This window comes from Ischnura elegans, chromosome 5 (genome assembly GCF_921293095.1).
Source record: "Ischnura elegans chromosome 5, ioIscEleg1.1, whole genome shotgun sequence".
Taxonomy (NCBI): Eukaryota; Metazoa; Arthropoda; class Insecta; order Odonata; family Coenagrionidae; genus Ischnura; species Ischnura elegans.
In genome coordinates this window covers 43,547,079-43,572,366 of record NC_060250.1, presented here as the reverse complement: position 1 = coordinate 43,572,366, position 25,288 = coordinate 43,547,079, and the positions used below count along the sequence as shown (strand labels likewise).

General features: G+C 36.8%; 2 protein-coding genes across 4 annotated transcripts in view; one reads left to right on the top strand and one right to left on the bottom strand.

Moving 5' to 3' along the window:
- Positions 1-20,947, top strand: part of LOC124158766 (splicing factor 3B subunit 1) — a 24,755-nt gene extending 3,808 nt beyond the window's left edge. Inside the window, exons 1-11 of one of the 3 annotated variants that reach the window (XM_046534070.1) lie at positions 384-1,836; positions 2,269-2,336; positions 2,803-2,882; positions 4,190-4,369; positions 4,792-5,008; positions 8,164-8,469; positions 9,701-11,676; positions 12,750-12,925; positions 13,852-14,124; positions 17,990-18,206; positions 20,608-20,947. In XM_046534070.1, the coding sequence (XP_046390026.1) occupies positions 2,847-2,882; positions 4,190-4,369; positions 4,792-5,008; positions 8,164-8,469; positions 9,701-11,676; positions 12,750-12,925; positions 13,852-14,124; positions 17,990-18,206; positions 20,608-20,766 (3,540 nt within the window). In that variant the 5' untranslated portion in view covers positions 384-1,836; positions 2,269-2,336; positions 2,803-2,846 and the 3' untranslated portion in view covers positions 20,767-20,947. The other 2 variants (XM_046534068.1, XM_046534069.1) reach the window with 2 other exon arrangements.
- LOC124158767 (corepressor interacting with RBPJ 1) lies at positions 20,937-25,288 on the bottom strand. Its single transcript, XM_046534071.1, has 7 exons — positions 25,062-25,288; positions 24,885-24,979; positions 24,654-24,803; positions 24,340-24,440; positions 23,794-24,002; positions 22,959-23,056; positions 20,937-21,722 (listed from the first exon to the last, which is right to left on the bottom strand). The coding sequence occupies exons 1-7, from the start codon at positions 25,131-25,133 to the stop codon at positions 21,119-21,121; spliced, it is 1,329 nt and encodes a 442-aa protein (XP_046390027.1). The 5' UTR covers positions 25,134-25,288; the 3' UTR covers positions 20,937-21,118.

Genomic DNA, 25,288 nt, shown 5'->3' with positions numbered 1-25,288 from the left:
TTACGATTATGTGGTGCCATAATTCAAATGACTGTTGGAAGCACAGTCGTTTATAAATTTGTGGCTTGAAGTACTATTGGAATGAGAATCGATTTTTCATCTAGCTAAATACTCATTTTTGATTCTGATTCCTGGCATAGAATCAGGGAATTAACTCAGCCCATCACTAAAAAAATATTTCTTGAAATATATGTTTAAAAATTAATGAAGTGAACAAAGGGTTTGAAAAAGAATTTTTCTCTATTTTTAGAGTGAGAAAGATTATGACCCATTTGCTGAGAGACGGCGACCCACAGTGGGAGAGAAAGAGGATGAGTACAGGCAAAAAAGGCGTCGGATGATAATCTCTCCGGAGCGAGTGGATCCTTTCGCTGAAGGTTTGTAACTTTCCATTTATTTATGAATTTTAGCTCCCTTCTCTCTCTTTCTCAAATGGTCCCAACTTGGTTAGAATATATGCTTGATTTTGTGACATAATTTCTGTCCATGGCATTGTGTACATGTGTATTTTGGAAATTATTTATTTTGCAGATAAGATGCAACTGTGCTAAAAACGACTGTTCTCTGATTTCTTTAAAATAAGTTTAGTATTTTTTACACTTTTCCATGGCTCAGATGTCACTGAATTGTTTGATAGTCTCATTGACTGAGTCGTAATGAGTGAATGTGTGAGTGAATGGTTTAGGGAAATTAAGATAACTAAATCTTCCATATGTAGTAATGACTTTCGATTTGCACGTAAGGCAAGCTGTCTTTTCGGTGCGTTGGAACTTTGTTTTTTGCTATGATAATGTTTTATTGAGTTTTAATTTGAATATGTAAAACTAAGAGCTAACTTAAGTCTCTTTTGTAAATATTTCATTTGTATTTAAAGGCTAGTTGTTTTGAGTTGTAGAAAGGATATACTGTCTATGCCCTGGTATTCTTATTCCTAACACATCATCTGGAGGGATTATACTTGTCATTGTTTTGAAATTAGTGGCTGAATGTTAGGTGTCGGATAGATGAATTGTCTTCAGCAATTGTCATGCTCTGGGGTATTTTTCCTGGAATAAAATGTTAAGGGATGATCTTTCATTTGTGGCTGGAAATAGATAATTTATACTCTGAATTATTGGGAAGTATATTATTGATATGACTCTCACAACTGACAAAGCTTAAAAATCTGAGTATCCTGTTGCTCATGTCATAGTAAAGAAATTAATGAAAGTAATCCTGTTGTACAAAGACAGCTTGCTTTTCTTAGTGTGGTCATTGTTGGTGAACGTATCATTATATTTTTTACAAAGGAACATACGAGTGGGATGATTTAGGTGGTGCTTATTGTGAATACAAAAGCTCAGGCAAATAAATTAAAGACCATTGATGTTAGAGTTACATATTAATTTCTCACACTCGCAGATACATCAATTTAGCTTTGTTTGGAGACCTATTTGGTAGATTTTTCCCATACCATTTGCACTAAGGGTAACTCCTTTGCCATTAAAATTAAATAAAATGAATGAAGCTTAAGTATACCTTCCATTTTTGTTGTTAAGATATCTATCTTTACTAAATTGTTTTTGAGAATGGATTTTGTCTCATTAGAAATCCATTTGATTGTAATCAATGCTCTTGGTATGGTTAGTGCCGCTGTAGATAACAAAAAATGAATGGTAGGAGTAAATGATTAGATGGGTACGATTGAGAGTGAAGTGGCTTAGCTGAAAAGGGTGTTTGTCTTGGGGGTCTTGGGGCTGCCGTAAATAGTGACGCCTACTAATATCCAATTTTCTCTCCCCCTCCGAGGAATTCCTTCAACGCCACGAGTTCATCTGCTGAAAACAGGATTTTGAAGTATGGCTAAAAGAAATTCAAGTTGATAAGTGTGTGGTTGAGTGCTTCACACTACCTGACACCAAATGGCTTTTAAGAAATTTAATTGTAAATACATTTCTATCAATGAATTGAAAACAGTGAAAGTGAAACAGACAATTTTTAACAGCTCATTTTATCATTATTATTTTGTGTAGATGAAAGTATATGGGTACTCTGTGTGGCTTCAAGAATAACATTTGGAATCCATGTAAGAAAACTGTTTTCTTAAGTTTTGGATGAGTTTCATAACATTTCTGCTTGACCGAAGATTTACGTAAAGGTTTTGGATATACTTATAAAATCATCAAAACTGGTTGAAGCTTAAGTAGCTGTATTCCCCTGTAAGTCCTTAGGAGTGTGTGATTGTGTGAGAAATTCAGAAATATTATTAATCGTTAAGGTTACTTCTAGGTCCATATCACAGGCTGCTGGGAGAATTATGCCCAAACCTTGATGAAGTGACTTGAGGAGGGTATCACGTATGTATTGAGTAAATTTCAGGAAATTTCAGAAGCAAAGCCTTTGTTTCAAGAAATGTGAAATTATTTCTGAATGAAAGTGATTCTTGTCGCATTTCTATTATTTTTGTGGATGGATTGTTCGTCTAACATGATTGGATTGATCCTAACATTTTCTTGAAACAACTTCTGGAAATTTCCTTTTGCCCCTTGTTTCCAAAAAATCAAGCTAGTGCATAATTTAATTTGAGCTCAATAGATATAACTATTTACCTGTAATAATATTTCTAAAACTGCTTGGTTGCTTCTTGTTCACTCTTTCTGAAAGAATTTTGAATGATCTTTTTGAATATCTCTTTAATTTACTTTTGCCTTTTTTTCTTTGTGGAGTTGGAAGAAACTCCTTTTTGTCCTAAGGTCACAAATATTTTAATCAGAAGGCTAACTAACTGGCACGCATTGCGTGACATTATTTTATTCTTTTCAGGTGGAAAAACACCCGATATAGGGTCCAGAACTTTCACAGAGATCATGCGAGAACAGTTACTTCGTGGCGAGGAAACTGAGGTGAGCAGTGATGAATAAATTATCATTTCTACACTTAACACCCTCATGTATTTGAAATTTTAGTCACTTATTTCATCAATGAAATGTTCAAGGTGATATTTATGTTTTAATTCTGTGAATTTTGAAATTACATTAGGGTGTGGGTTTTAATTCCATTTTATTTATTGATGAATGACAGTTTTGATGCATAGATGGGGAAAATTAATTTCTGGCCCATGCTCTTTGTAACAGGTATCATTCTAGTCTGGAAGTCAGGGAAATAAAAATTAGATGCCAAATACTTGGAAATGTCAGGGTTAAAAAACTATAAATTGACTTCATTTCTACTACTCAACTTCATTTCACAATTCACTATATATCTAGCTGTATATTTTCCTTAAATGTTAATAATACTGCTGCTTTTGGTTGATTGATTTAAATTCTGGGAAATATTAATTATTTTTCTGAAAAGCTGTGAAAAGGCAGAGAAATTTAAATGGAGAGTTGATATGAACCCTGTGTGAGTAGGTGAACAATTGTAGCTGATGGCTAGAATCCCCTGTTCTGTGAATTTACTGAGTATCATCAATGGCTTGTGAGATTTGCATCTTAATAGTGTGTGCTTACCTGCAGTATTTTTGAATAAGTCTTATAATGCGTACCTTCCAATGAGTTACCACTCGTTAAATATCAGCAAGTTTGTAAAATGGGCGTATATAAAACAAAATTATGGCATGGTTGCCATCTTTTATGCTATCCTACCTTATGTTAGGTACAAATGTCTTGTGCATCTTTATATTTTTGCAGATTCACCTTCGAACCCTTGTAGCAGACAATTTTCATGATTATTTTTTGTGTGTGCCTTACAAAGTCAACTGTGAAACTTAAAATAAGGCTACTCTAGCTAACACTTGCATGCAATTATAAAATATACTTAACATCATTTAGCTTTAGTTAACAAGGTCAGTTATTTTAACTTAAAGAGGTACTTTTGCTACGGATTAATTTATTGAGACATTAGTGTCATCATTTTTAATTGATGAAATCATGTCCGTCTTTTTTTACCTGTTATTCTCTTTGTTCATAGTACAATGGATGTGAATTTAACTAAGTAAGTGGCAGTTGAGTCACACCTTTAGGTTACTCTTTAGCTTGTTTTCATGTTGCAACTAGTTACTCATTAGAATATGTAAGATTTGAGATTTTTGATGTGAGGAAGCTTCAGTTTTTGTATAAAGTTACTTTCTATTTCAAATGGATTGGTTGTTTATGGTTCATCCATATATCTTTTAAAAAAATCCTAAAGTACAAGTTTCTCCTACTTACAGTTACGCAAGAAACTAGCGGAGAAAGCGAAGGATGGGACCCTTAAACCAGTTTCAAATGGTGATGCCCCAAAAGCTGCTCCGAAGAAAAGAGGAAGGTGGGATCAGACAGCTGAGGAGACTCCTACACAGCCATCAAAGAAGAAGGCAGCATCTCTTTGGGATGCTCCTGAGGCTAATGAGGTAAAAATAACCTAGATAACCTAGTTGAGTTAGTGTTGGCTGCGATCCACTTGCTAATGAATTACAAAGTTTCGTATGTGAATTTGTTTCAATGCATTGAGCAGTTGCTGAACAAATATAAATAGTCATGTGTATAACTTACATTTTGCTATGAAATGTGTTTACTCTCTTTTTTTTAGGGATCTTGTGGAAAAAGGTGCAAATTGTACGTGTCCAAGTATCATATTGAATTATCTTAGTCACATAAATATGTTTTCTAATATTGAGCTCATGGTGTTTCTGATCTCATTTTACTCTCAAAGAGATGTACATAAGCATTTCCTCTTTTGATAAGCTCGTTGTGCAGGGTACTGCTATTATTGGTAGTTTTGTTGTAATTTGCTCTTGGCTATTCTCTATCGCAACTTTAATTTTCGCTTCAGACACCAGCCCATTCTCGGTGGGATGAGACTCCAGGTCATGGTAAGGGTGGTGAAGAGACACCAGGGGCGAGCACTCGAATGTGGGAGGCTACCCCTGGTCACGCCACTCCAGGACATGCCACCCCTGGTCACTCAACTCCTGGCCATGATAAAGGAATATCAGGTGGTGCGTCTTCTCGTCGTAATCGCTGGGATGAAACTCCAAAAACAGAACGAGGTAGGTGGCTTAAAGCTTCTATAGTTATGTACCGTGGAACTTTTTAGGTTAGTACGCTTGAAATAGTGGCACTATCCTGGGTAGTATGCTCTATTATTTGCCATGAAGCAACCTGCAAGTCGTTTCCAAGTATTTTCTGAGTTTGTAAACCTCCGAATTCATTACTTACTTAATTATTATCAGCCATTTACCTTTTTACATTCATCCCACATCTCTCTTTCTACGACCGTGATGAATCCAAATGAATTTCTCAATGCGAAGAATACGTTTGTGATTACTTGACAAGTACATATTGCGGGAGCAGACGATGCTTTTGATCGCCATGTGAAACTTCACGCAAGAATACTCAATCTCGGTACAAGAAATAGAAAGCAGACTACATTGAACAATTTTTTTTTAGAGAATTTCAACTGTAGAATATAAAAATCTGCTCATAATAATTTTTCATTGTCTTATTATTCATCGTATCAATATCGATATATCAATCAATATATTCATCAATATGGGTTCATTCCAAGCATGAATGTGTACTGCTGTTGCCAGGATTAGTGGTAAAGAAAATTAGCACAATTTTTATGATTTTTTTGAAACAACCAATTTATATACTCAGGGTTATCGTCATTTTCTATGAGTAATCTCTGAGAAAGAAGAAATGACCTAGCTAAACTTGTCCTATTAAAATATATTCAGCAGACTCCCGATTACTGGGGTTGCGGATAATCTGTGCAAGATTTTCACTCTCGCTCAATTTTTTCCGCGATCTTTAAAAAAATAAAATCAGGCATAAAATCATCGGAATTACTGCATCAATGCGTGGATACACTAGGCTTATTATTTCCGTTAGAATCCCCTTCGTAAAATGGAAGCGATCGTGTGCTAGCTGCATTCACAGGAGCACCATGTTCCTGTTTTCCAAGCCTCGCAGTGTGCGACCGTGCTCCGTGATTACGGATACGCGTCCCGCAGCAGTTGCAACCCTGGCAACTTGTGTGAGACGCGACTACGTGGCATGGTGCCTGACAGTGTAGTTTCCGATGTCGAGTAGTGGTTTTTGAAGCATTCGTGCAAACCGCTGTTCTGTAACCGTGATCACACAGCCACAGATTTCTATACCAGGCCTTACATGAAGCATTGATAATACGAGTACAACCATGTTATCGCCGCTAAAAAGCTCGTGAACTGGCGAAGGAAGCTCTCATTGAGTCCGGGAAGCACTCTAAAATAACAAATACCTGCATAAATAAAAATGTATTGTTCGTTATAGGTAAATTAAGAACATTGCAAGACAGTTAAGTGAAAGTTTGGGTTATCCGTGTTTTCGGATTGTTTTTGCCATCTCTCCCCATCATTAGTCAGGATATTTGGGAGTGTTCTGTACAAAAAATCATGTGTTTTTATATAAAGAATATATTCATTATTTTTGTTGTTCCTCATTATTATGCACCCATGGGGAAATATTTGGAAACAATCATATATCCTTATCATATGGCCATCGTCTATAGTGCCTGTTCATAATGTGTAATCGGTCATGTAATGGAGGATTTTAAGTTCTTTTCAAACACCTGTGACAACTAATTATTGTTAAAATCTTGTTTGAAGAATTAGTCAAAGAAAACTTAACATTTACTTAAACACTTGGTGTAAACAAAAGCTGCCATATTTGCTACGTGAAGTCCCTGTAGTGCTTCATATCATGTCACTATACTGGCATTTAATGTCTACACCGATTGGCTGACTTATTAATGACCAAATTATCAATTAGAATGGTCTGAGTGTAAATGTTATTCAAATGTGTTTTGGTTCTTTTATCAATACACTGTAGGTCTAACTTCTATCTTATTTCTTTTCTGTCTCAGTATCAATAAGAACTTGGCAAACTTATTTATTACTTTTAAGTGTGATGAATAATCAAAAACTTATTTATGTTTTGCATACATTTTGTGATTAAATCGTAAATATGCTTTAAGTGAATAAGCTGTAATATAAGCTATGCTAACATTTTCAAGTGGTTCATTATCTCTTCCTACAATGGGGTGCTCTCATAAAATTAAAAAGGTAATTTTTTTACATGTCTAGATAAGTAAGTTAAATTTATAAACATATGCGAAATATGACTTCATAATTCTCAATATTCTTGTTGCTAGAGAGCTTCTAAGTTTGCAAAAATTACTAAATTCTTTTGCGCTACAAGAACGCCCTGTGATGTCAGAATGCTAGTAAGCAAACTCGCTCCGTGGTAATAACAAAACAGTAACGACGATAACAAACATCTACGATGATACTGATTTATAACTTGATGGCTGTGTGAAAACAGTTGTGAATAGTTTAATAGTTTTACGGTGTGTGTATTGCGCAATGGTTGACTCCCACTTCGAAAAGACGCATTCTGGGAACATTCTTAAGGTAGATTAATTTGGTAATTTTCTTATACTGTGGAAATCTCCGTAGATAAGGATGATGAAAAAGTAATAAGCGCTATTTGTCAAGACTGTGCTGCATCTTCCTGCATGCATACATTCTTTAAACCTGCCAATTATTCAGGATAAATATTTCACATGACTGATGATGAAATTAACATATAACAAATAATTGTACAGAGAGATACATAGGTTTTTCTAAAACTGGGACAAATAGTCTACTCTCTACTGGCACCACGTAAACATATTGTTTACTGGACTCTGACGTCACGATCAGCCAACATGGCGATGGGTCGTTTGGAGCGCAATATTCAAAAGCCAATTTTCAAATTGGAATGTTATGAATAATACGCAGGTTAGAGAAGAACTGCTTTCACTGTAATTTTCAGCACGAAGGATATTTTTTTATCCCGTAATCATCCATTTTCAGTGGAATTCCCCATTGTGAATTGTATGTATATTTTATGTGACAGAATAGTACATATTTTTGGTGGCTGGATTTCTTACAAATCAGGTTAATTATTGTCATGCAATATTAAAGCTTGTATTTCATGCAATGGGTCTAATTTATTATATTTTATTATCAACTGGCTTAAGATAATAATGAAGAATGCAGTGACCCATTGTCCAGGATGATCTTGTTGAGGGGAGAGATGACGGATAGTAGTTATTGAACAATATCAAAGGGCTTTGATGGGTGGATATGATGCAGTGATAATTATTATCTCAATTTTGCAGAAACCCCTGGTCACAGCAGTGGTTGGGCTGAAACGCCTCGCACGGATCGAACTGGAGGTCCAGCTGGTGTCGGAGGTGGGGGTGACTTGATCCAAGAGACCCCGACTCCGTCAGCGAGCAAGAGAAGGAGCCGATGGGACGAGACACCCTCGAGCCAGATGACCCCTGGAGGCATGACCCCGCAGACGCCAGGCACACCGCACACCCCTCACACGCCACATACCCCCGCCACGCCAACAATGATGACTCCCAGTGGTGTGACACCCACGGGACCCAAGGCTATGGCCATGGCCACCCCCACTCCAGGTTTGTGTTTTTTTATAAATCAAGAGTGACACACAGACAACTGCTGAATACTCTTGTCTTTAGAAAAAGTAATAATAGAACTTTTAACTCACAAAATTAGGACTAAACAGCCCTCTCTTAAGGCCGTTTTACACAGGGCACGTCATTGGGCTGATTAGTGCTGAAAACATGTTGAAATTGCAAGAATGTGAGCGTGGAATTAGATCAGGGGCTATTTTGCCGTATCGCATCAATGCATTCTCGCATGTGTTCTAGCAATACACAGCTTTGTACGGCACAATTTTGATTGTGCCTTCATGTATAGATTGCACAGTGATGTACCCCCTGTAAAACAGCATTTACAAGTTACAATTTGGAATACCTCACGCATACCTGTTCTGGATTGTGGGAACTTTGAGAGAATTTGAACCCTTGATCTCTAGGTTGGCAAGAGAGGATGTGACCCTGCCGCCACCTTGGCAAATGGTAACCAAGTAATGTAATATTCATAAAACTTGATTCATTGTAATCTTGCTAAGTTATTTGTCTTGTGTCCAAAGCCTAAGAGAGGGGGTCATGGGCTTCATAGCTTGTGAAAAGTTTTGAAGATATGGTCTTGAATGTACGCCTTCAAATGATATCCCCAAAATGCACTTATTGAGAAAACTTATCAAGTCATAGCACAGGAAATTAAGGCAAGATTAAATATACGACCTCCATGAAGAAGAATTATTCAGCGCATCACTTACTTGCATTCATTTTCTTATGCGTAAAAACTGATTTTCTTAGTATTTTTCCTACTTCAGTTTTGGGGAATCTCTTTTGATGTCTCTTGTTTACTTAAGTATCTAATGTTTGCCACTCTATAAATGCATCAGTATAATGCTTATTAGTGGCACAGTTGCTGGTCATTACAGTTATATCATGTGTTTTAATGCATTCCAACATTCCTTCAGAAACAGTCATGACATCTATAATGATATGTTTGGCCCAATCATTAAGATTTAGCGTAAATATGTAAATTTCAATTAAATTTTGTCTTTTAATGCTTAGTCTTCCTGCTCTGAAGATAATGTAAAGAAGAGGGCTGTACTTCCTAATTTTTACAAACATAATTATTGTTTTACCTGCTAATTTTTTTGTTGATGGTTCATTTGAAAGTACATATTTAATTGTGGTGAATTAATCATACCTTTGCAGCTTGTCATTTATGGAGATATTAATTCACTGATTCAAATGCTTCTGTTTCCAGGCCACTTAATGACAATGACCCCTGAGCAACTACAAGCTTATCGCTGGGAACGTGAGATAGACGAGCGAAATCGACCACTCTCTGATGATGAATTGGACACCATGTTTCCTGCTGGTTATAAAGTTCTACAGCCTCCTGCAGGCTATGTGCCCATCAGGACTCCTGCACGAAAGTTGACAGCAACACCAACCCCAATTGCGGGTACTCCTACTGGGTTTTTCATTCAACAGGAAGATAAGTCAGCTAAGTACATGGATAACCAGCCAAAGGGAAACTTACCATTCATGAAGCCAGAAGACGCACAATATTTTGACAAATTGCTGGTGGAAGTTGATGAAGAGAGTCTTAGTCCAGATGAGCAAAAGGAGAGGAAAATCATGAAGTTGCTGTTGAAAATAAAGAATGGGACACCACCCATGCGAAAAGCTGCCTTGCGTCAGATCACGGACAAAGCTAGGGAGTTTGGAGCTGGGCCACTTTTCAATCAGATTCTCCCCTTGCTTATGTCCCCAACTTTAGAGGACCAGGAGCGACATTTGTTGGTGAAAGTCATTGATCGCATTCTCTATAAGCTTGATGATTTGGTCAGACCGTACGTTCACAAGATTTTGGTCGTTATTGAGCCCTTGCTTATTGATGAAGATTACTATGCACGTGTGGAAGGCCGAGAAATCATTTCCAACTTGGCGAAGGCTGCTGGTTTGGCCACCATGATATCCACAATGAGGCCCGACATTGACAACATTGATGAGTATGTGCGTAACACCACTGCTCGTGCGTTTGCTGTTGTTGCATCTGCTCTTGGTATACCATCCTTGTTGCCTTTCTTAAAAGCCGTGTGTCGGAGTAAGAAATCCTGGCAGGCTAGACATACTGGTATAAAGATAGTCCAGCAAATTGCCATCCTTATGGGCTGTGCAATCCTTCCCCATCTCAAGAATCTGGTCGAGATTATTGAGCATGGCTTGGTGGATGAACAGCAGAAGGTCCGTACTATCACTGCCCTGGCCATCGCAGCTTTGGCTGAAGCAGCCACTCCATATGGTATTGAAAGCTTTGACTCTGTATTGAAACCTTTGTGGAAAGGTATCCGTACACATCGTGGAAAAGGTTTAGCTGCTTTCTTGAAAGCCATTGGTTACTTGATACCTCTTATGGATGCTGAGTATGCCAACTATTATACTAGGGAAGTGATGCTTATTTTGATCCGAGAGTTTCAGTCTCCAGATGAAGAAATGAAAAAGATTGTGTTGAAGGTGGTGAAGCAGTGTTGTGCCACTGATGGTGTGGAGTCACAGTACATCAAAGATGAAATCTTGCCTCACTTCTTCAAGCATTTCTGGAATCACAGGATGGCTTTGGACCGTAGAAATTATCGGCAGCTTGTTGATACCACAGTTGAAATTGCCAACAAGGTTGGTGCCTCAGAGATCATCAATCGCGTGGTGGACGATCTTAAAGATGAAAATGAACAGTATCGTAAAATGGTTATGGAAACGATAGAGAAAATAATGGGCAACCTTGGTGCTGCAGATGTTGACTCAAGGTTGGAAGAACAGTTGATTGATGGTATTTTGTATGCATTCCAAGAACAGACCACGGAAGACGTTGTAATGTTGAATGGTTTTGGTACTATCGTTAACCAGTTAGGAAAGCGAGTGAAACCATACTTGCCACAGATTTGTGGTACCATCTTGTGGCGTTTGAACAATAAGTCAGCCAAAGTTCGACAGCAAGCGGCAGATCTCATATCAAGGATTGCTGTAGTGATGAAAACTTGTCAAGAAGAGAAGCTTATGGGACATTTGGGAGTGGTGTTGTATGAATATCTTGGTGAAGAATACCCTGAAGTTCTTGGTAGTATTCTTGGGGCTCTCAAAGCTATTGTGAATGTGATAGGTATGACAAAAATGACACCTCCCATCAAGGACTTGTTACCAAGGCTAACACCAATTTTGAAAAACAGGCATGAAAAGGTATGTGTAAAGAGCTTCACATTTTAACATTTTTGCCTATTTAATTCGGATAATGGAACCCAATATGTGAACTTAAATTTTCTATTGACATACATAATTATATTTAGATTTGTTATAGTAAATTGTATGTCATTATTATCCCCTCATTAGTTACACACTCCATGTTCGTTTTAAATAATCTGGCTTTTTATGAAGTCCTTTTTTAAAAATGTTAAAAGGTTATAATTTAATAGCTTGCTTAAAATTGCAATTTCTGAAATTCTATGAGCAGATCACATAAATAATACAGATTTAGACTCCCTGTGACCCATTTTTTGAGGACTGTAAAGTGGTTAACTCCCTTTTTTTAACTAATAGTAGCAAGTTTCGAATCCATTGTTTTCCTGACTGGAACTTGCCTCTCACAAACAAAGTGAGGGAGCCAATTAAGTCAGGGTTTTGCAAGGAGACAGGCTTATCATAGGGGTATTATTTTCCGCTTAGGAAGTGTCGTCTAGGTGAAGCTTTTCAGCAGGGAAATACCAAAGCTGTTGACCACAGTTACAACTGGGGAAGGGATGACTTGGTATTGCTAGGGAAGGGCTGGGGTATTGCATTAAATAATATTATGGTCAGCTGCTTTATGACCACATAGTTTATAGCTGCACTGAATTTGAATCACCTTAATTTTTATGGCCTTGGTTAATGCTCAGAACAATACTTAAAAATTCAATCCTAGATTTGGACATTTTCAGTTTTGTCAGAAATATTCATTATTATGTTAACATGATTAGAATTTCGTCTCATTTTCTATCTAATACTGTCCATCATGTGTGAGTGGGGTGTTTTTTTAAATCACATGTTTGCAATCCACTGCTTACAAAATTTAACCTGCTCTTCTGCAAGAAGTTAAGGAATGGTCATTAAATTGCTAATTTTGTGACTTTTGGACACAGTGCCCGAAAAATCTTCCTTTACTGGTAGAAAATTCTTTTATAAGTAATATTTCTGGGCCATTAATGGGCTATTTTTGTCTCAGGTGTATTATTTCAACATGTCTCTTTTGCAATGTTTCACTCCCTTCTCCATTTCAGGTCCAAGAGAACTGTATTGACTTAGTCGGAAGGATAGCAGATCGAGGTCCTGAGTATGTTTCAGCCAGGGAGTGGATGAGGATATGTTTTGAACTTCTGGAGTTGCTTAAAGCTCACAAGAAGGCCATTAGGCGAGCTACTGTCAATACCTTTGGTTACATTGCCAAGGCAATTGGGTGAGTTTAATGATCTTATTTGCAATTTCATTGTTACTCATATAAAATTAATTAAATAAAATTTTTTGACCTTCTAATACAAGATAGTAATGGAGTACAGTAGAACCTCGGATAATGACCACAATCCGTTCCAGAAAGCTGGTTGTTATCCGAAGTGTTCGCTATCAGAAACAATTTTCCCCATAAGAAATAAAGGAAATAGGAATAATTGGTTCCTAGCTCCTATTTACTCGCTATCATATGAAAGTTATAGGCTATATACGTATTGTATTACATTGTATTACTCGTAGGCTTACTATTGTAGACATTGTATTACTTTGTATCCATTTGGGATCGCACAGCACCAAACACAAACATGGCCGCTACACATCTGTTTGCTAGCTGAAATTTTGTTCACTACCCGAGGCAAATTTTTAGTGAAATGTTTGGTCGTTATCCGAATTGTTCGTTATCAGAGGCGTTCGCTAACTGAGGTTTCACAGTACTTGATAATTTGATTGTGAAAACTTCACTGGTTAGATTTCTTATGTTTCTCATTTCTTTTATGGATTCATGCAGGGCATTCGTATTTTACTTGTAATTTTTGGTTGGTAAAGCATAGAACTCAAATCTTTATAGCTTTGAATGAAATTTATTATAAATGGTGGTTTGCTTTTGTCCGTGATTGATTTCATTGAGATGGATTATTTAAAGTTTTTTTATATTACTTATGGTACTGGTTGTGAATAGCCTGTCCTGTATTTTGTGAATGATAATGCTTAGATGAAATTACTTGCTCTACCTGTTAGGAATTGACCCTATGTTGCTATCATCAGTTGTTCTTCAGTTAATCTAGAATCAGTGAAAATGTTTCACATGATATTGATCATTTTAACAGAGCATTTTTTAAATGATTGACACTAATACTAGAAATTTTATTTTTTCAGGCCACATGATGTCCTTGCAACTCTTCTAAACAACTTAAAAGTTCAGGAACGGCAAAACAGGGTGTGCACAACTGTTGCAATTGCCATTGTGGCTGAGACATGTTCCCCATTCACTGTTTTACCTGCACTCATGAATGAGTACAGGGTCCCTGAGTTAAATGTACAAAATGGAGTTTTGAAGTCATTGTCGTTTTTGTTTGAGTACATCGGAGAGATGGGGAAGGACTACATATATGCGGTAACACCACTTTTGGAAGATGCTCTTATGGATAGGTGGGTAATGTTTAGGAATTGACTTTAGCCTGATGCTTATTAAAATCCTTTATTGAACAGGAAAAAATTAATTCCTTTACCTATCTGTTAGGATAAGTATCCCTCTAATTTTACTCTTTCTGTTAGACCTGGAAATCTAATGCAGTTCTAAGATGTTCTTTGTACCACTGTTAAAGTCATCTGTTCTTCATTGTTCAAACTATTACCCTACTATACTATATACTATATTACTACTAAACCCCCTAGCGAGTAGCATCTTGAGTCCTTAGCAACTCCAAGCCTAATATTTGTAACCCTCTCCGAATACCACACACATGTTGTGAGGATTTTCTATGCCAAAGAACGAAAGCCGCACAAGTGCAGGATCAATTTTGTAATGTAAACGAACGACAGCCCCATATTAGCGGTGTGGGGTGGAGGAAAGCGACTGCCGCAGACACATTAGACCCAGCGACGTGTATGTCCCTTGAGACCCAACTTAGTGCGAGCCCAGGACCTTCCTCGGCCTTTCCTAACCCATACACGCAGTCAACTACTGCTATTTGCAGTGTTTTTTCCGAAATTATATTTGTAGCTTATCTTGTAAGTAGGGATGGATGGATCCAGGAATTTTTTCAGATCCGGATTCGGATCATATCCTTGATTTTTGGAGCTGGATCTTTCGGATTGGATATTTTTGGACCGAATGCATTTTCAAATTCCTGCTATTTAACGAAGTAATTATTCAAGTTTATTCTTGGTACATACAATCAAAGGAATGATTTTTAGATTTTCGTACATATTTTAATATTAAAAAAAATTAAAAATCATTTTTATAGGATTTTAAGTTTTTTTTTTTTAAACATGTTTACATGCTCAGGACCTAAACTGTTACGCTGGGGTTTGGAAATGGTAATAGGAAAAATCTTTGGATAAACCACAAACCAGTGGTGGAGCGAGAGGGGGAAGTCAGGGGGGACCAGATCCCCCAAAATATAAAAAAAAAAACAATTACTTTCCTTCATAAAAGGAAACAAAATATTGAAAAATCATGAATTTGCAGTAGATTTCTTTGAAAAATGAAGTTTTTTTTCATTTATGAAGGGTGTTAAAATTAGTTTGAAACCGTCTACGTTGTACCCTGTTGTTTAAAAATTTTCCCCTCTGTTTTTGGGCACCCCGTAACAAAATTCCTGCCATCAACTGTATTCAAATTTTCCTCACGTACGTTTCACCCAAATTTTGTCACTTTCTCTTCGCATAGTGACTTGTGTTTCACCTGAAAATGCTTAAGTATAGTAAGGTGGATTTAGCACTTCCTTGCTATAATTTCACGCCATAGTGCACGCACATGGCATACATAGGTTCTCCTTATCTCTAAAGAAATTTTTCTACACAATGAAAGACATTTTTATCAGTATATCATTAAATTAAATTGCAACTACGCAATCAGCAGCACAATTAATAGTATTTTAAACAGCATTAACGTCACGTGCGACGAGGTGCTCGACCGCTCAGCATGAGGAAGGGGTGGGCAGCAGAAGCGCGAATAGGAGAGGTGGAGGGGAAAGAGCACGCTCCCTCCGTATTTCAAGCAACAAGGCTACAAATGAGGGAGTCAAGGACGAATAAGTCAGATCTTGCTTCAGTGACGTCTTTACCTTCAAAGCGAAGCAGGGCAAGCTATGTGATATATGCAGTTGGCGTATCCAATCCATCTCTGCTTGTTTGAGGGGTTAATGTTTCTTTGAAAATTGTGCTCTTTGGACAATGTTGCATATTAGTATAGTCTAATGGTAAATAGAAAACTTAGCGACAATCATGTAGAACTGAAAAAAAACCAGAAATATTGTCAGAAATGAATCTCGTTTGGTCTCATTCTTTTTTAAATCTCACGCATATTTGTTGTCTAGAAACGGAGAATTGAAGCAGGTAGGCCAAAAAAGGTCAGTTGGTGAGACGGGGTAGATATGAAACATGCTTCAATTGTTCTTGTGTAATTTGATATTTTCCTTAAAAGACAATGATTAATGGTCTGTGTGATTTCGGAAACAAAAAAAAACAACAGAGGCATGGGCTGATGGACAGCTGAGGGTGGTTTTCTGAAATGTGCGACGTAGTTACTTTTGACGTGGTTATTATCCTATGTTATCCTACAACGCTTAGATTCCCCCGATGATTGTTCAATCTCTTGGGAAGAGTCACACTACGTGCCTGTCGTATTTTGCCTTTTTTATTTTCCACAGCTGAAATTCTGCTATGTAACATCTGCGAGAGCTTTCAAACAAAATGGTTCATGAGGAGGACAAGAATTGAATTTGATGGTACATTCGAAGAGAGAATTGGAACACTTTCCACCCTTATGGGGTGTTGCATTCACTGAAGCTATTATTTAAAATTTCGGATCCAGATCCAATGTCTTCCGTGACTTTGGATCCGATGTATCCGATGAAAGGCAATATCCGTGTATAGTTGGATCGGAGGTATCTGATCCGACCATCCCTACTTATAAATCTAAAGTCAGAAATGAATTCTTCTTTTTTTGCCTATCAAATGGAAATTTCAAACAGAGTTGTAGTGTTAATATCCACAGAGTTAAGTTCAATTCCAAGACAGTTGATATGGCATAAAAATTTTATGCATCTGTCAATAAGAACGTTAGAACTTTGTTTAAAATTTCTACATGCTCAGAAAAACATGGAATTCATTTTATTTAATCAAAATCGATGGGAACAACAAATATTTGTAGTGTAAAACTCTGCTATTTCATTCAGTTTACCATAGACTCACGCTGTGAAGGAGTCTCTTGATCCCACTAAAGGCTTGGACAGTAGCTTTCTGTTGATGCAGTAGAACTTTGTGGAGGGGAGTGCAAAAAATTTTCAATGTACTCGTAGCGTGGAAGAATTTCCCTCCATGAGGCTCAGGTGTGAAAGGATTAAGGGATGTAAGGGAGTTAATGGATGTTGGCTGGGTTAGTAATTTGGAAAAGCCTGGTGTGGCTGGCAAGAAGGGGTGGATACTGGGTCAGTTTATTGGGAGTAGCTATTCCTTGTAGGTGAGGCATTAAGATAATGGTGCCTTATCAATGGGTTCGGTGGTAGTTTTACCATGTGAGATAATGATCTCTTGGAAGGGGAAAAGTATTAAAAGATGGTTTGTTAAGTAAAAGGTATTTATTTTTTCTCATTTGTAACTCCTTATGATACAGCTTTACCTATTTCCCCTTTTTTCATTACTCGTGTTTTGTGTCGTTAAATTAATTAATTTTATGATAAAATAGCCTGACTTTTAATATGGCATTGTGCTTTTGTGCAATAATATTATGTAATGCAGTCCTCATCTTTGATATTTTTTATCTCTTTAGCTTCAGTTCTTTTTAAGTAAATGAAAATATTTCAGATTTTGTGGTAGTATTTTCCTTTTTTATGGCGATTACAAAGTGGATCATTTTCACTCTTTTTGAATTTTGTCTTTTATGCAGTGCATATTTTCCATTCAGATGTGTGAGTAAATAAATAGAAATGTTCAAAAATATTCGCTGTTGTCTGTGGCAGTGGGGCTAAGTCCTTCCCTGCCAAATCTAGGGCCATGGGTTCAAGTCACGCCTGGGGAGGTCACACCTGTCCAAAGCATAGGTTTTTTTGACTGTCCATTGTTTGTTATTAACCCCACATTCAAGGTGACTGTGCTGTTTTTGTGAGATGGAGATAAATAAAATGCTTAAAGAGCTATGAAATGTTTAATGGTATTCCAGTAATTGGCAAAAAATCACTTTTGGCTTTGAATGCATTGGCTAGCATATGTTGGATGTGGTGCCCAGATGAGAAAATAAAATTTTGGGCTAGTACATCACAAGAGTAATTTTTCTTTTGTATCATTGCAGGGACTTGGTTCATAGGCAGACTGCATGTGCAGCCATCAAGCATATGGCATTAGGTGTATATGGGTTTGGCTGTGAGGATGCTTTGGTTCATCTACTCAATCATGTGTGGCCCAATATATTTGAGACATCACCTCATCTTGTTCAAGCATTCATGGATTCCATTGAAGGTCTGAGAGTTGCTCTTGGGCCGATTAAAATTCTTCAGTATGCTTTGCAGGTAAATTATTTTCATGTATGATATTTTAGGTGCATGTTATAGCTTGGGTACACTCACAATACTCAGGTAAATTTAATGCACTAATGGTGTTATTTTTATTGCTATTATTTGTTTAGGTCAAATATTTTACTTTTTGGTTAAGGGGATACACCTATACTTCAAATGTAAGATTCACTCTATGGAACATAACGTACGGTGTGTCGTACTGCTGAACATTTAAATGCCCTCAGGGCACATGATTTTTTAAGGCCTTCAACTGTTAATGCATTAAAAAAATCATCATATTTTACAAATCGTTAGCAGTAATGAGGATTATTAACATTTTAAACTAGAGAATCCATTTCAAGTTGTTTTTTTACTGTGGCAGTTAAATCTTTAAAGATAAAAAAAAAATTGTGCAAAGGATTCCATGGTTTGGAAGATTTTCCTTTGTGTGGCTCTTGTATAAGTGGTGAGACAGAATGTGCTGATGAAAGCTGGTACTTTTTCTCATCTAGCTTCAAATAATACCTTTGAAATGGACTAAAAACGATTTATCATAAAAGCTCAATGCAAAGCAAAATTCAGAAAAATACCATTCTTGAAAATCACTGGCTATTGAAGTTAGTATTCTGAAATTAAATTTATTCAATTTGTACCTCTAGCACTTAATCAGGGTTCCCACTCAACCGTGAAAACCTTAAAACCGTGAATTTATTCTACCGTGAAAAAACCTGGAAAAAGCCGTGAATTTCGTCATTTAACCTTAAAAATCTCTCAAACTTGATTTTAGAACTACGATTGTAAGAGCAAAAGAAAAATTGAAAATGTGGATCATGTTTCAAGGTCAGTCATGTGCAGACAATGTCCACGTATTTATCTGCAAATACATATTCTAAGCGCTGTTGTTGGTCCGTGTGCCATGATGACTCATTGACCTTAAGCCTGTACCAAAGCCGGAAGATTGGGAACCAAATTGTTCATTAACCCTGGCGAAAATTCAAACACTTCTTAATTTCCCTGGTCCCTCCATTTTTCCGCTCACAAACTTAAGCCGGAGCTGAATTTTGCTAGCGACGTCAGGAGAGATAGCACTTTCATTGCTGCGTTTGCATTCAAGGCGTTTGTCATGTTTGTAAAATTTTTAGTTGACCTACGGCCTTTGATCGTCACGCGATCAATATTTCTGCCTAAAATTGTTTATCTAAAAACCGTGAATTTGGCGACATCTAGACCGTGAAAACCTGGAAAAAACCGTGAATTTTATATTTCAGTTTGGGTGGGAACCATGTTAATACTTTGAGCACCAAAATCATCTAACGTATCTTTCCATGTAAGAAATTTTTGAGTGAAGCTTCAAAAATTGGGGGGATTTATAAAAGGAGGGTGTTGACCATATCTATGAAAAAATGGTTTCTAATCAATATATTATAGTATTGTATGAGCATGTCCTATTTTCAGATGCATTTCAGGTGTGTTAATGCAAAGGAGTCCTTCAGTTGTTTGGTTTAGTTAAATTTTCTCAATGTAATATGAGGTTAGGTGCCAGAAGTTTTTTGGTGCTTGCAAATGTCTTTAAGACAAAGTAGTCTGCAAAAAAGTATGAATGGAGAATTGAGAATGATTTCTTATAATGTAGTTCTTACAAGGAAACATCACAGGTGCAATTTTTGGGATCTGAATGCAGATGTTTCATAGCTTTCTTCCGTATGGGTCCAGCTTTGAGAGAAGAATGCAAGTAAAGATTTGGTGCGGCATAACTCACCTCGAGTAAGCACTTGTCTCCAACAACTGATGCAGTGGAGTCCATTGACATGGCACCATGGTATTGAGTCGCAGTGCATTAAATTTTTTTTCTTTGTTATAATTTATGGTATCATTGGTAAAGCCCAACCCCATTCATTTAAGTTTGTATTTTTTCTATTTTCATCTTATTTTATGGATTTGCAATATGCATCCGAATGAGGACTTGCGATGCGAATTAGGGGATTTTATTTTCCCGTTGCAGGCTCAAATGCCACCCGATGCAATAGGTTTGTATTTCGAAGGTCTGTGAATAAAATTTTTCATTAAATAGTGATCATGATATCAGCAGGAAATGGTACAAAGGCTGCACTGTGACTAGATTTCATGGTGCCTGCACTAAAGATATGAGGCTGTACCCCTAAATGCACTCCTCTATGCCAGTATTTGGATATGAGTGCTTACTTGAGGGGAGTGATGGCACACTAAATCTTAACTTATGATTAATCTCTGGAACTGGGGCCTGTGGGGAGGAAAGCTGTGATACTTTTTCTACAAACCTGTATAGTTACAGAAAATAACATCAGCGTTCAGATCCTGAACATCACTCTCGCCATATCTCCTTGTTAGTATTGAAGGAAAGAGAAGTGTATGCTTAAAAGAATTCTCATCTTTACAGGGGCTTTTCCATCCAGCAAGAAAAGTACGTGATGTGTATTGGAAGATTTACAATACCCTGTACATTGGGGGCCAAGATGCATTAGTGGCTGGATATCCACGTATTGCCAATGATCCCAAAAATCAGTACATTCGATATGAACTGGACTACATTCTTTAAGGAAGATTTTGTGTGTGGTTTCATCATTATTGTTCACGTGTATATATTATTTCGAGTGACCTTAAGAGGGTAATCCTTGTGATCATTTTTGAACATTTTACCTTGTATCTGCTTAAAAAGTTTGTAGGGAATATGTAGCACAGTACAAGTATGAAAATAAAATTAAATTGTCCATTGTAAATGTATTAAAGTTTATTTAAAATAATTGTATAATTTAGCTATGCATTTATTAATATCTCTCCATAATTTTCTTGGGACTTATAAAAAAAAAAAAGAAAAATCTGTACCTTCATAATGCATACCAGGAGTACATACTTATAAATTACATAATACTTTTTGATACATGCACATTTCATGAACGTTTTTTCTTCCTATCACTACCTCTATGGTCATCATCTTCCTTGGAATTTGACTTCCTCTTCATTTTCTCTGAATTATGATCGGTATACCTCTTGAATTCTTCTTGACAGCTGCTCTCATACTCAGGCTCTTTTTTAATGTAGCCCTCGTGGGGGTAGCTCCCATTCTTTCTGGATTTACTGGAATTTTTAGATGGGCTGCTATCCCTTATTTTGGAGCTGCTTGAGGGCTTCTTGTGATGAGAGTCTTTGAAAGTAACATCACTTTTATGTTGCCTCTGCCTCTCAGTTTCACGACTTCCATTACTTTCAGTCTTGATCTTAGGGGGCTTAACATCTTCTTCTGATTCAGAAGAGCTGGAGGAAGACGATGACGAAGATGATGATGAGGATTCCTCTACATGCTTGCTCTTTTTGCTCTCCTTGTGTTTCTTGTCTCTTGAGTGCTTGCTCTTTTTGCTGCAATCAGATCTCTTCTTACTTCTCTTTGATTTTTCTTTCACAGATGTTTCGCTATCACTACTGTCTTGCTTTTTCCTTTTCTTTGATTTCTTTTTTGACTTGCCACTGGCCTTTTTCTCCAGTTTTTCAAGTTTCCTGCAAGGAAAGAGCCAATAATGAAAAGCAATTGCATACAACATCAGGTAAAATCAATAGATACCAATGCATTTTTCTAAAAATTATCTAATTTGAATTTTATAATACTTTGAATGAAAAATATTTCACTGAAAAAGTAAAATTGGCCTGAAAAGCATAGACCATGGAGTTAGAGGTTTCAGATCCAAAAATCTATCTATGCCATAGGCTAAAAAAATCCTTCCATGGGACTTCTCTCAAACACTCGGGCACCAAATTCAGCTGCTTGTAGGAGTACGAACATTTATTGGTATTTACTATGAGCGTATTGTTTAGTTATTTGTAATCAAGAATCAGCTCAAGAATCAAATTCAATCTAAAACACTTCAAGAGTATAAGCATAAAAGAATTGGAATGCTTGAGCATCTATAGGTAATCATGTGTTTTCCTTCATTTGCTGGCTCCTGAACTTCAAACCACCTCATCCCAAATAGGCTCTCTACAAGGACGATGTTTGGAATCTTAAGAATATTTTCATCCCCAGTACGTGGGAGTATGATTACAAGTTTCTCTGAGGGATGGTATAGAAACCCAGTGTGGTCAAAACTCATGATAGCCAAGAGGGAACAGGAATGGACTGATATGTGCTATGTATGTATAACAAAAAAATAAGATACAGTAATGTCTCTGTGCTGCATATTAATGGATGTGATTCCTATTCGAGTTACGCATGTAGAAAATATGAGTTATTTTGCAAAAAGTCATCACAACAGTGTCACCAGTGGCGGATTGAGGAGAGGGACAGCTGCCCCCCTAGTTATTTCTGGAAATTGAAAAGATGGTAATATTTAAGGTGACACCAATGAAAGCTTCTTTTTCACTGGCTTAAAAATAATTGATTAATATATGTAAGCCACTTGACTATGCATAGCAGACCTCAGATGCATTACAGCTGATAGGTTACCACAAAGCTACTGCAAGCTGATGAACTGCCCCCCCCCCTGAAACAACGACCTTAATCCAACATGTGTAACTTGGATGTGACATGCATCTGACAGGAAACAAATATAAAGCATAAAAAAATAAATGACTAGAAACAGGCTATGATATTTTCAAAGGCATCAAATTTTCTATCACTATCAGCAGTAAAAATGCCCATCCTACCTCTAGCAACCATATTAACAAACTATTTTGAATTAAATGATCAAACTTTATTGATGATTATATTGCAATGAAATGAACATATTTTGAACTTACTTTAAAAGTTTTCTCTTCTGGGCTGTGGACAGAGACTTCAAGAACTTCATGTCTGAGTCTTTCACCTTGTCATCTTCATCGTCACTCGGTATCAGTTGCTGCAATGCACAGAAAAGGAGATTAATGCTGACATCTATGTTGCTATACGGGAATGGTCTTTCGTTAAGGCCTACTTATGAGCTACATTAACATTAATGAGCTAATAGAGAAATGCATGAATGTGAAAATGGAAAGTGTATTCACTCAACTTGTAAAAAGTCATGGACACAAAATAGAACCAGCAATAATTTGTACCTTTTCCTTTCTGGTCCACCAAAATTGTTCATGCATTTAGACATTAACTCGTACGGGTTAAGCAATTAATTTTAATGCAATTAAGCTTAATGCAATTTGTAACCAGACCATTACAACTACCAATTGCACTATGTTAACTTCTTTGAAAACCACTCTAAAAATTTCCAACAATTTTCCAACTGCTTCCCAGCTGTTTCGATTTTCAAAACAGAGTCAAAGGAAGAGGAAATCAGTTCGTCAAACCCGTTGGAAATACATTTCAAATCTGATGGAAGTAAGTTTTTCTTTCCTGGGGATTCATGAGGGATCTCCAGGTAACACATAATCAAATAATGGGAAACTATCTTTTGATGCACAAAAAAATGAAAAGGTTTTCGGTAACATCCTACTAATTACGCACTTTTAATTATAATTGCAACATATAATGTTGAACAACTGCCTTCACAACATACAAGTACATATTACTCATTAATTTCACAAACAGGTTTGAAGTTGTCATCGACATCTAGAAATATTTTAATAAGAATTCTTATGAACTTACTTGTGATGGAGGGAATTCCATATGCTGTTGAAGTCCCATGGCACTCCGTTTCAAAGCCAGGCCATCCTCACGCATCTGCTGCACCAATGTGACAGCATCAAGAGGAGCTGGAGTTGAATTTTCACTTGAGTTTTTTCCACTTCCTGATGCTTTGGTTGTTGACCCATATCCCATTCCAGCTGACTGATTGAAAAGCGGGCACTCCTTGTCTAGAAACAGAAAATGATGGAAAACAAATCATTATTTACCTCTCTTTTACAAGCACCTTACTAGCATTAACAAGCTTAAGATGTCATGACACCTATAACAGTAGGTAAGCGTGCGCTTTCATGAATAATGGTAGAGAGACGATCTACATTAATAAATTAGCACAGTGTTTAGGTACATATTGTTGAAGGAAAGAATTGAGTATTCGATTGAGAGGCATACTTATTTTCAAAGCATCCAAGATGAATGCTATTAGCATAATACGTGTGCAGCCAAAATAATATTTCAGGCGTTACATGAAATCGCTCTCTCGATATGAAAAATAAAAGGCGGACGCACCAGTGTTGATATGCCCCCATTTGTGGCATTTGATGCATCGGACATTCCTCACTTGAATCCCAAACGGTTGGTCACGAATTTCGGCGTTGTCCTTACAATAGCTGGCATGAAAAAAATCGAGAGAAAAAAATTTGAGAACTAGAAATGTCTAATACCCTGAAATATCAAAAGTTCAACAAAACTACTATAATAATGATTAGAGACAAATGCTTAGGTTATCAAGGAGATTAATTAATTAATGTTTGAAGGCATGGATATTAAATTATCATGCATATATCAGTAACTTTAGGAAAAATTTCTGCGACAAAACTCACTCTTCTCTAGGAGCATTATATTTCCTTTGCCATTCAAACTTATACTCTGGTTCATCATCTTCTTTTTGACGTTCTTTCTTTGCTCCAGGAGGTGGCTCATACATAAAGTTGACGCTTAATTTATCCTTGCTCTCCTTGCTCAGCAACGCCCTAGAAGTATAGTTTGGGTTAAGAGCATATATCAAATACAGATGAGGAAAACTGAGTGTCAACCAAGAATTGTTTACATACTTGTTATTGTAGAGATCTTGTTCCTTTTCATACTGCACCCTCAACTCTTCTTGCTTTTTCTTGTAAGCATCAGCTTTCTGTTCCGCCATCCATACCTTCGCAACAAGATAGAAATACATAAATGAAATCAACAACAATATCAATGACTAAAAGAGTTGGCATTGAAAAATTACTTACTCGCTTCAAGTTATCTCTTGATGCCGGATGAAAAAACTTTTTACACATATAATTATTGAAACCTTTTCCCATGTTGACAGATATTCCACAAAGGAGCCAATCAAAAACAAATTACTCTTGAAATGTCAAACTATCCCGCACGGTAAGCAGAAATCTCTCCAATGTCCATGTATCCAGTATCGTCATTCTTGTCAATCGCAGCCGCTCAAGTCGACTTTCAATCGATA

What these genes read in the sequence shown, in the direction of transcription:
- LOC124158767 (XM_046534071.1), bottom strand. Translation starts at nt 25,133, where the DNA reads ATGGGAAAAGGTTTCAATAATTATATGTGTAAAAAGTTTTTTCATCCG. An exon ending in TATAATGCTCCTAGAGAAGA is followed by an intron (nt 24,441 to 24,653) that starts GTGAGTTTTGTC and finishes TTTTCATGCCAG; the next exon opens with CTATTGTAAGGACAACGCCG. An exon ending in ATGGGGGCATATCAACACTG is followed by an intron (nt 24,003 to 24,339) that starts GTGCGTCCGCCT and finishes TTCTGTTTCTAG; the next exon opens with ACAAGGAGTGCCCGCTTTTC.